Raw genomic sequence first — 12,765 nt, 5'->3', positions numbered from 1 at the left:
CTAAACTGCCAATATCCCGAACCTCTCCTTTAGAGTGCAGGCATTGTACTTCCCATTTCCAGGACTCAAGTCCAGCTATATAAAAATAACCGGTTTCCCTGAATCCCTTCACTAAATATTACCCTGCACACACTCCAACAGATCGTCAGGCCCCAAATACCATTCGTCTCCATACACTCCTATCGAGCACGCTCACGCACGCCTGCTGGACGTCCAAGCCCCTCGCCCACAAAACCTCCCTTACCCTTTCCTTCCAACCTTTTTGAGGATGACCCCTACCCCACCTTCCTTCCCCTACAGATTTAAATGCTCTCCATGTCATTCTACTTTGATCAATTCTCTCTAAATGACCTAACCACCTCAACAACCCCTCTTCAGCCCTCTGACTAATACTTTTATTAACTCCACACCTATTAATTTCCACACTCCAAATTTTCTGCATAATATTTACACCACACATTGCCCTTAGACAGGACATCTCCACTGCCTCCAACCACCTCCTCGCTGCTGCATTCACAAACCAAGCTTCACACCCATATAAGAGAGTTGGTCCATAGATAATGTTTTTTGTCTCCACATATACCTCAATGCACCACTACCCTTTTTTCCCTCATCAATTCTATGATTAACCTCATCCTTCATAAATCCATCCGCCGACACGTCAACTCCCAAGTATCTGAAATCATTCACTTCTTCCATACTCCTCCTCCCCAATTTGATATCCAATTTTCCTTTATCTAAATCATTTGATACCCTTATCACCTTACTCTTTTCTATGTTCACTTTAAACTTTCTACCTTTACACGCACTCCCAAGCTCGTCCACTAAACTTCTTTTACAACCATTTACGTCCATTTACTTCTTTTACAACCCCATCTATAAATATATTAAACAACCATGGTGACATTACACATCCCTGTCTAAGACCTACTTTTACCGGGAAATAGTCTCCCTCTCTTCTACACACCCTAACCTGAGCCTCATTATCCTCATAAAAACTCTTTACAGCATTTAGCAACTTACCACCTATTCCATATACTTGCAACATCTGCCACATTGCTCCCCTATCCACTCTCTCATATGCCTTTTCTAATTCCATAAATGCAATAAAAACTTCCCTACCTTTATCTAAATACAGTTCACATATATGCTCCAATGTAAACACTTGATCTACACATCCTCTACCCACTCTGAAACCTCCTTGCTCATCCGCAATTCTACATTCTGTCTTACCTCTAATTCTTTCAATTATAACCCTTCCGTACACTTTTCCTGGTATACTCAGTAAACTTATTCCTCTATAATTTTTACAATCTCTTTTGTCCCCTTTCCCTTTATATAAAGGGACTATACATGCTCTCTGCCAATCCCTAGGTACCTTACCCTCTTTCATACATTTATTAAACAAAAATACCAACCACTCCAACACTATATCCCCCCTTGCTTTTAACATTTCTGTCATGATCCCGTCAGTTCCAGCTGCTTTACCCCCTTTTATTCTACATAATGCCTCATGCACCTCCCATGCAATCACATCCTGTTCTTCTTCACTCCTAAAAGATGGTATACCTCCCTGTCCAGTGCATGAAATTACCACCTCCCTTTCCTCATCAGCATTTAAAAGTTCCTCAAAATATTCTAGCCATCTACCCAAAACCTCCCTCTCCCCATCTACTAACTCCCCTACTCTGTTTTTAACTGACAAATCCATTTGTTCCCTAGGCTTTCTCAACTTGTTTAACTCCAAATTTTTTTCTTATTTTCATTAAAATTTCTTGAAAGTGCCTCTCCCACTCTATCTGCTCTCCTTTTGCACTCTTTCACCACTCTCTTCACCTTTCTTTTACTCTCCATATACTCTACTCTTCTTATAACACTTCTGCTTTGTAAAAACCTCTCATAAGCTAATTTTTTCTCTTTTATCACAACCTTTACTTCATCATTCCACCAATCATTCCTCTTTCCTCCTGCACCCACCCTCCTATAACCACAAACTTCTGCCCCACATTCTAATACTGCATTTTTAAAACTATTCCAACCCTCTTCAACCCCCCCACTGCTCATACTTGCACCAGTCCACCTTTCTGCCAATAGTTGCTTATATCTCACCCAAACGTCCTCCTCCCTTAGTTTATACACTCTCACCTCCCTCTTACTTGTTGCCATTTTCTTCTTTTCCCATCTACCTCTTACTCTAACTGTAGCTACAACTAAATAATGATCCGATATATCAGTTGCCCCTCTATAAACGTGTACGTCCTGCAGCCTACCCATCAATCTTTTATCCACCAATACATAATCTAGCAAACTACTTTCATTACGTGCTATATCATACCTTGTATATTTATTTATCCTCTTCTTCATAAAATATGTATTACTTATTACTAAACCTCTTTCTACACATAGCTCAATTAAAGGCTCCCCATTTTCATTTACCCCTGGCACTCCAAATTTACCTACTACTCCCTCCACAATATTTTTGCCCACTTTAGCATTGAAATCCCCAACCACCATTACTCTCACACTTGGTTCAAAACTCCCCATGCATTCACTCAACGTTTCCCAAAATCTCTCTCTCCTCTACACTTCTCTCTTCTCCTGGTGCATATACACTTAGTATAACCCACTTTTCACATCCAACCTTTATTTTACTCCACATAATCCTTGAATTAATACATTTATAGTCCCTCTTTTCCTGCCATAACTTATCCTTCAACATTATTGCTACTCCTTCTTTAGCTCTAACTCTATTTGAAACCCCTGACCTAATCCCATTTATTCCTCTCCAATGAAACTCTCCTACCCCCTTCATCTTTGTTTCACTTGAAGCCAGGACATCCAGCTTCTCATTCATAACATCCACAATCATCTCTTTCTTATCATTTGCACAACATCCACGCACATTCAGACTTCCCACTTTGACAATTTTCTTCTTCTTATTCCTTTTGGTAATTATTACAGAAAAAGGGGTTACTAGCCTATTGTTCCGGCATTTTAGTTGACTTTTACAACATGCATGGCTTAGGGAGGAAAGATTCTTATTCCACTTCCCCATGGATATAAAAGGAAAAATAATAAGACCAAGAACTATTAAGAGAAAATCAAAGAAAACTCAGATGAGTGTGTATAAATAAACATGTACATGTATGTGTAGTGTGACCTAAGTGTAAGTAGAAGTAGCAAGACATTCCTGAAATCTTGCATGTTTATGAGACAGAAAAAAAGACACAAGCAATCCTACCATCATGTAAAACAATTACAGGTTTCCGTTTTACACTCACTTGGCAGGACGGTAGTACCTCCCTGGGCGGTTGCTGTCTACCTACCTACTACTACTACTACTATTTTTATTATTATTATTATTATTATTAAAAAGGGGTGCAATGAGCCCACTATGAGAGAACTTGCTGAGTGTCAGAGGTCCCACACTCTTCAATACCTTCCCTCCAAGCATAAGGGAAATTACCAACAAACCTATGGCTGACTTAAAGAGGAAACTGGACGAGTTCCTCAAATCAATTCCTAACAAGACAGACTGTGGTTCATACACTGCACTAAGTGCAGCCAGCAGTAACAGCCTGGTTGATAAGGCCTTGATTCATCAGGCCTGGTTTGGGAATAGGCCATGGGGCACTGACCCCTAGAAGCATCCTTCAAATAACCCCCACTCAACTTCAAAGAAGCTATTATCAACATGCCCATACACTCCATCTCATGCCAAGCCTCATGGAACTCCATATTTATCAAGACCTGAAAAGCTATCATGTTCCTTAAATATCCCATGGAGATATAGTCTGGACACAGCAGTCCTCCCACAATCATTAAAATCAGCCAAAATAGCCCCACTCCAGAAAGGTGGCAGCAAAGCAATCACAAAAAAATATCGACTGAGAATGCTGACATTACACATTATCAACATATTGTAAAGAATTTTAGAAGACAAGATTCTTAAATACAAGGCTTCACAATAACTGCACAACCCAGGACAACATGAAATTACAGCACATTGCTCCTGTTACTTGCAACTGCTGGACCATTATGATATGGTCTTGGATGCATCGAAAGACAAACAAAATGCAAATGTAATATACACAGACTTTGCAAATGCCTTCACCAAGTATTATTTTCGTGTAATTGAATACAATATTAATGTTGACGGAATAACTAGAAAAGTGGGCAGGTGGAAATTCATCTAGCAAATTAAACCCAGACAGTAATAGCTAACAAGTAAAATCAGAGGCTGATAAACTTAAAAGCTCTGCTCTTCAAGGCACAGTACTTGCCCAGTTCTCTTTCTGATATACAAAATACACTAAGACATCCACTGAGAGTACAGTAAATCGTCAAGGTATAAAGTGAATCTTCCAAAGGGCCAAAGAAAATATGATGATTGACAAGGATAAATTTTGCTTACTTCATAATAGAGCATAAAACAAACTCAAACCATTCACACATGAAAGATTAATGTGAGAGATTCAAGAGTGAGTGTCAGAATATCTTAGATGTGTGAATAGCAATAGTGTTATTGTCACAACTGCAAGGAAAATGACAGCAAGGCTAACTTTTAAAACGAGAGATGCTAAGCTAATAATGATACTCTATATCACATGTTTTGTTAACAATACTGCTTTTCATTAACAGCCCCTTTAACCCTTTGAGGGTCGCCAGGCCCTCTCAGAGACTTGTTCTCAGGGTCGCCAAAGTAAAAAAAAAAAAAAAAAAAAAAGTAAAAAAAAAAAAAAAAAAAAAAAAAAAAAAAAAAAAAAAAAAAAAAAAAAAAAAAAAAAAAAAAAAAAATCATAGGAAAAGATAGAGAATCTTTTCCCGATCATAATGACACCAAAAGTATGAAGTTTGATGGAAAACTTACGGAATTATGCTCTCGCGAAGTTAGCGGTCTCGACGGTGTTTATGCATCGGTGATTTTGCCCACTTTGAGCCCTATTTTTGGCCAATTCCAGTGTACTACTCAACAAAAATCATAACTATTTCGCTAGAACTCTGTTTTTCCTATCGAATGAGTACAAGAAACCACCCATTTACCAATTTCAACTATCCAATAAAGTGGTCAGAATTTAGCAATTTTGCCAATTCCACACAAATTTCAAAAGATGCCAATTTCAAAATAAGGTCCAGAATAAACAAGAAAGACATTCCTGGAACTAAAATAAAATTTCCTCTGTTCATTAGTCACATCCCCATGCCCCTCTTACATTTCTTTTGCTTTCCACTTTGAATTTTTATTCTCACAAAAAATAGAAGATTTACTGTTATGCAGACTACTGTATTAGTGTAGAAATGGTATAAATAATACCAGCACACCTGTGAAAGAATATTAGATTCACCAGTTGACGTGTATTGGACGCGTGGCATGATTTGTTTATTTTGAACTTTGGCAAAAATCGAACATTTCTGCTACTTTGAGCTCAATTTCAAGGTACTTTTCATTGTGAAACCAATCAAAATCATCTCAATTTCTGTAATATGTCTTCCATTCTATAAAATGAGACCAGGAAAACTAGAATACAGCCATAAATACCATACGAAAATACAGTGCAAAGTCGCTGTTTTAAACCAAAAACACGGTCAGTTTTTTTTTTCTCATTACGCACTGTGTGCCGCAGGATTTTTTTTTATACTGTGCACACTGACCACAAAAACCCATTCTTTCATATGTAGGCCTACGAGCTTTCTCTCACTAAATTTGAGAGCGCTAGAATTTAGGCATACTAGTATGTCAAAAACCCTGGCACGTAAGCCGTACTAGTACGGCCGAAATCCAGAAAGGGTTAAAGGCATGCAAAATATTCAATGTGCAGAATGTACCGAGAACCTTCATTGCCCGTAATATTTAGTTAAATATTGGAAAGACCTAAAATCCATAAAGGGTATACCTTACTTTGCCTGACCTATCAAAGCACAGGCATTAAAAATGCCAATGTGCTGGGTGATCAACTGACTGGTGCCATGGCACCAGTCAGTTGATCACCCAGAATCCCCACCACACAACTTTCTCACTTAACCACTTGACTGTCACAACCCCCAATCCTGAGGTGTCTCCTGGTGTCGCAAAATTTAAAAAAAGAAAAAAAAAAAAAAAAAAAAATATCATGAAATTATAGGGAATCTTTTCCCGATTGTAATGACACCAGAAAAATTAAATTTGATGGAAAACTGACGGAATTATGCTCGCGCGAAGTTAGCGACATCGGAGATATTTAAAAATCGGTGATTTTGCCAACTTTGAGCCCTATTTTCGGATAATTCCATTGTTCCAGTCAACCAAACTCATAGCTATTTCTTTAGAACTCCATTTTTTCTATTGACTGAGTAAAAGAAACTGCCCATTTATCGATTTCAACTACCCAATAACATCGTCAGAAATTTGTAATTTGGCCAATTTCACAAAAATTAAAAAATATGACAATTTCAAAATAAGGTCCAGAATGAACAATGCAAATATTCCTGGCTTTAAAATAACATTTTCTTTATTCATCAGTCACGTCTCCAGGCCCCTCTGATATTACTCTTGCTTTCTATTTTGAATTTTTATTCAAACAAAAAATAGAAGATTTACTGTTATGCAGACTACTGCAATACTGTAATAATTGTACAAATAATGTCAACCCATTGATGACTGCATATTAGAATGGCTAGTTGGACATTTATTGGACAATGACATCATTTGTTTACTTTTGAATATCTGCAAAAATCAAACATTTCCCCTAGTTTGAGCTCCATTTTCAGGTTCTTTTTATAGTAAAATCAATCAAAATCACCTCTATTTCTATAATATGTTTTCCATTCTATCAAATGAGACCAAGAAAACAAGAATACAACCATAAATACTATACGAAAATAGACCACAAAGTTGGCGTTTTAATTAAAAAAAACGGTCAGTTTTTTTTTCTCATTATGCACTGCGTGCTCCAGGATTTTTTTATATAGTGCACACTAACCACACAGACCCATTTTCTCACATGTGGGCCTACCAGCTTTCTCCTGCTTTATTTGAAACCACTAGAATTTATGAGTATATATATGTCAAACACGGTACCTCGTAAGACGTATATATACGACCAAAACAGTCAAAGGGTTAATCATACTTTTTCATTTTTTATTATCAGTTACTAAGATGTGCAACAGTTGTAGAAATATAGCATAAGTAGACACATCACAAAAGAAGGCTAAAGAATGTGTAATTACAGTGTAACATATGACACTGTACACTTTTAGTGGAGGCTTGGTTTTAACCCATTCAGGGTCAACAGGCCTCTCGGAGACTTGTTCTCAGGGTTGCCAAAATTTAAAAAAAAAAAAAAAAAAAAAAAAAAAAAAAAAAAAAAAAAAAAAAAAAAAAAAAATCTTGTGAAAAAATAGAGAATCTTTTCCCGATCATAATGACACCAAAAGTATGAAATTTGATGGAAAACTTATGGAATTATGCTCTCGCGAAGTTAGCCGTCTCGACGATGTTATACATCGGCGATTTTGCCCACTTTGAGCCCTATTTTCGGCCAATTCCACTGTACTAGTCGACAAAAATCATGAATATTTCGCTAGAACTCCATTTTTTCTATCAAATGAGTGCAAGAAACCACCCATTTACCGATTTCAACTATCCAATACAGTGGTCAGAATTTAGCAATTTTGCCATTTTCACACAAGTTTCAAAAGATGCCAATTTCCAAATAGGGTCCAGAATAAACAAGAAATACATTCCTGGCACTAAAATGACATTTCCTCTGTTCATTAGTCACGTCCCAATGCCCCTCTTACATTCTTTTGCTTTCCACTTTGAATTTTTATTCTCACAAAAAATAGAAGATTTACTGTTATGCAGACTACTGCATTAGTGTAAAAAATGGTATAAATAATATCGGCGCACTTGTGAAAGAATATTAGACTCACCAGTTGACGTGTATTGGACGCTTAGCATGATGTGTTTACTTTTGAACTTCGGTAAAAATCGAACATTTCTGCTACTTTGAGCTCAATTTCAAGGTACTTTTCATTGTAAAATCAGTAAAAATTAACTCAATTTCTGTAATATGTCTTCCATTCTATAGAATGAGACCAGGAAAACTAGAATACAACAATAAATACCATACGAAAATACAGTGCAAAGTTGCTGTTTTAATCCAAAAACACGGTCAAGTTTTTTTTTTCTCATTACACACTGTGTGCTGCAGGATTTTTTTTATACTGCGCACACTGACCACATAGACCCATTCTTTCATATGTAGGCCTACCAGCTTTCTCTCACTAGATTTGAAGGCACTAGAATTTAGGCGTACTAGTACGTCAAAAACCCTGGTGTGTAAGCCGTACTTGTACGGCCGAAACCCTGAAAGGGTTAATGCACACTGAACTTTCTCCTCTTAACCGTTTTGATACAGAGCTTCTATGAAATTTACAATCAAATGGAGAAATATTAGCTGAAATAGGAGGGACGGGATCTAGTGAACTTGACAGACAAATGACACATTCTCTAGCTATCTAATTCACCAAAAAATGGTGGTAGGTGGGTAACCCCAGGCTACTGCTTATGATCACTTGGCAATATGGCAGGCAGATTGAAAAAATCTCCAACACATTACCAAATTTTATGCACTGTTTTAAGATTTACTGCACATAATCCTGTGTCACATTTTTTTTTAGTTAAAGTAGACTACTATATTTATTTTTTGAGCTACAGTTTGAAAGATTGTATAATGACAATCATGTAAAACAAAGTCATATAACATGAAGGTTTGCTGTACTTCACTGAACCCTTCACAGAATGTAGAGTTTTCTGACTTCAGAGCATTGTAATATATGATCTTTGGTATTCTTAACAGAGACCTGAGAAAGCTTGTAGGGTAAACTTTTTTTGGTTATAAAGATTGTATACCTAGTGTCATTCTTCTTCTATATTCGCAAAAGTATCTTAATTCCAAACTGGGAATAAAAAAATATGAGATTATTCTTTGCTTGCAAGAAAGGTACACCATGAGAAATAGCTTTTTCTATTTTAAGGAATAATCGACATCAGAACACAGTATATTAAAATATAGGCCTTAATAGGGATAAAATAAGTTTGAAAACAGAAACATAAATCCGTAAAAATTATAACAAGAGCATACAACAGCTTAGATGGACTTTCTGAGAAGCAGATACAAAGTTTAAACATACATGACAGCATGATGTATGTAAAAGTTTGAAAAACATAGGCAATGTGAGGAGGGCATTGGTTAACTAAGTATTAAATGGCATAAAATACTTTATCGAGATATTATGGGTAAGTTGAGAGAACAGTATAAAACATATTAAAAATAGTACATGGGAGTAATTGAGTTGTAGCACACATGAAGAATGTTTGACAGGTTTGTATTGAGGGAGGACTCTCCACACATATATCAGGACTACAGCACACAGAAAAGGATTTATATGGTTCACTTTTATATTTAGGAAAATGTTTATACTTGACTGACTTGGTTACTTTAACGTTGGTTCTAAGTAGCATGCCAGCAAAACTAAAGATAAAAATTGAAAATAAAGCAATAAGGAGAAATGTATAATTCTGTATATATCTATCCATATCTACTTTCCCATTACAAACAGGGTGGATGAAGTATGCATGACAACTAAAACACCTTAAAAGAAATATAAAAAAAAAGATGCTTTCAGACTGGTAGATTGTTGCTCACTCACCAGATGTTTCCAGCAACTGTCCTTCAATTTTGAGGTCAAAGGTAGCAGTGAGGGCACACAGAAGGTTGTAGGCTGCTGTTCTCAGATTAGGGTCAAGAGAACCCAAATTCAAGAGAGCCATATTTAGTAACGTGCCTGGAACATCTTTTGGCCGGATTTTTTGATGCACTGTTACTGAATCCTTTAAGTAATGGAGAGAAAATACATGAAATTAGATTTATTTAGAGAAATGATAGAACAAGTGAGAGTTTATATTTTAATAAATCTTATTTTTCAAATTATTCACCCATGCTGCAAAACTTTTATTTTCACCCAAATAAAAGGTACATTTCTGCATAAAGGACCCAGGGGTACCCCACCTAGAATATGCACACATTTATTCTGAATATGCACACATTTATTCTGAATATGCACACATCTATTCTGTACCCAAAACATGTGGCTCATTACTTCAGTATGGTTTACTGCACACTATTGTTCAGCCTCTAATGCCTTTGACTGTTCTTCACTGTCATAATGGTAGTGTGTAGGCACCAGCTGTGCTTGCAGGCTCCAGGCAGCTTGAATATTAATATATTTCTTACTAGCAACTACCTTAATTCCTTGTATTTATCACCCACCTCTGGCTAAGAAGACTCCATAATAAAATCATTACAACATACAGAAAAAATGAAGATGAATGGTTCAGAGAACCGACATGTTGATAAATTAGACACATGTGCAACTCTTGGGTACCTTTATTGAGGAAATGTTTCGCCACACAGTGGCTTCATCAGTCCATACAAGTTGAAATATTGGCAGTCATACACTTTTTTAGAAAGCAGAGCAATAATTATCATACTTTTTAATAAATCAATTAACTAAAAACTTTTCCCATACACCCTCAAAATAGCTAGAGTGACTACAATTTGCAAAGGCAGAAAACCCTCTGGCATAAGCAATATATACAACAAACTGATGGAATAACAACACAATTGTAAGCAATTTACAGAACAGAGGATTGGGGGCCCGGGGGGGGGGTGAGTCAAACCCATAGCAAGCCAATCTTACAACTGGCAAGTCAGGACTGGCTTACCATGGATTTGACCCTATCCATTTTGTGAGCTGTTTACAAGAGAGTTACTATGATTTTACAAGTCATTTGCAATCGCTGTGAAGAGACTTGAGCAGAAACTTGCCGCAACCATGATGGTGTGAGATTTATCAGTAAAAACTTGCATTTGTGGTCACAGTGGGGACCATGCTAACCTTCTTAGTGTATACAGTAATCTACCTAGTTTGGCGAATCATATTAAGCTGGCAGGGCACAATGGTTTGCATACTGGCCTGCTAGTTTTGCGACTGGTTTACCATAGAGTTTGAAACTCATCCATTCAGCAAGATGATAAATAAAGATGTCTGAAGGACACAATTCAAACCAGTCTTTTCATCAACTGAGTATATGGTCTCAATGTTTACCCATAACTCATTATGAATGAGTCTGGGACCTCACATCAGCCTACATATAACGTACGCAGTCTCCTGATGTCTGCATCCATCTTTGTATCTTGTATCTTTGATGAGTTCTCCAAGAGTTTTTCTATTCCCAGAGCACAGAAGTAGGCCAAGCTTGTCTGGTGTTTGGCTGGTCAACTATGCTGTTGCTGCTGTGGCCCACTGACCCACATACCCATCACAACCTGGTTGGTCTGGCACCTGATGAAGATACTTGTCTAGTTTCCTCTTGAAGACTTCCACACTTTTCCCAGCAGTTTCTGATATCTTCTGGAAAGACGTTGAATAGTCTGAAACCATGGACGTTGACAGTCTTCCCTTATTACGCCAATAGTTTTCACTGGGTTTCTTTTGCACTTTCCACATCTCTCACTTAAGAACATTGTTATGGAAGTGTGCAGATTTGGAACAAGACAATCAAGTACTTTCCAGGTATATATTATCAGGTATCTCTCCTCTACTCTAGTGAGTACAGCCTCTCCTCACTTAACGACGGAGTTCCGTTTCTAAGCCCACGTCGTTACGTGGGCTAAGTGAGAAGCATACTATAATGGTAGTGAGTTTGTGTCAACCATCTTTGATATTGTTTTAATGTCACCTTTGCACCATTTATAACATTTCTGGTATATTTTTAAATGTTTATACAGTACTGTATACTGAAATAAATAGAATAGAGGAAATCAGCTCTAATATATATTATCTAGGTATAAATTCTGGTCAGAGTCACCTTTGCACCATTTATAACATTTCTGGTATATTTTTAAATGTTTATACAGTAGTGTCCAGTACAGTAGGGCCCCACTTACACGGCAGATTAGGTTCCAGGCTACCGCTGTAAAGCGGAAATCACCGTGAAGTGGAACACCCTTTTTTTCCACCTATAAATGTATATAAATACTAGATAACAAGTTTACATAATCATATATTAAGTTAGCAATAGAACTAGGCATTAAAAAACAATAAAAAAGTAAAATACACATATAGTACACTCATTACTTACCTTAAAATATTTGTAGTCTTAAACTAGGGTGAGATGAGTAGTATTTATTGTAAGAAATCAAGTGTGATATGTATGGTAGCCAGCCAGGCTACCATACCAGGCCATTCCACTCGCACAATATTCTATGACATTTAAGCATCCCAGAGTGATAAAATGCATATACAGTTCACTCATTACTTACCTTAAAATATTTGTAGTCTTAATGTAGGGTCAGAGGTGAGTAAATGAGATAAAACGAATAAATGAGAGAGAGAACGAGCACATGAGGGAGGACAGGTACAGAGTTATGTTAACAAACCAGGCGAACGCCAGTTTTGTAAACAAACCAGGTGTACACGTCTGGTTTGCATACAAGTTACATTGTGTACATGTTGTCTCTATATTGATACAGTAGAATAAATAAAGAGCAACACTCCCATTCTCACGCAACACCATTTTTAGAAGAAATGACACTCTGAGTGAAGGCAATTGAAATAAGTCACTCTGTCTGACTTTTTTGGGTTATCCTAGGTACTTTTCATATATGCTGCTATTTATGATAATCTACGTAACTGTATTTGTGTATACCTGAAAAAACT

At 36.8% G+C, this 12,765-nt stretch overlaps 1 protein-coding gene across 10 annotated transcripts in view; it reads right to left on the bottom strand.

Moving 5' to 3' along the window:
• Nucleotides 1–12,765, bottom strand: part of Nf1 (neurofibromin 1) — a 644,633-nt gene that overhangs the window by 301,038 nt on the left and 330,830 nt on the right. For all 10 annotated transcript variants that reach the window (XR_011392599.1, XM_053781766.2, XM_053781772.2 and 7 more), the window contains one exon: nucleotides 9,694–9,874. Coding sequence is in view for 9 of the 10 variants with exons in the window: in XM_053781766.2 (XP_053637741.1) it covers nucleotides 9,694–9,874 (181 nt within the window). In the remaining variant the exon portion in view is untranslated. The remainder of the gene's footprint in view (nucleotides 1–9,693; nucleotides 9,875–12,765) is intronic.

The sequence above is a fragment of the Cherax quadricarinatus genome, chromosome 30, assembly GCF_038502225.1.
Source record: "Cherax quadricarinatus isolate ZL_2023a chromosome 30, ASM3850222v1, whole genome shotgun sequence".
Lineage (NCBI taxonomy): Eukaryota > Metazoa > Arthropoda > Malacostraca > Decapoda > Parastacidae > Cherax > Cherax quadricarinatus.
The sequence above is the reverse complement of the archived record's forward strand: the minus strand, read 5'-3'. Positions and strand labels throughout refer to the sequence as shown.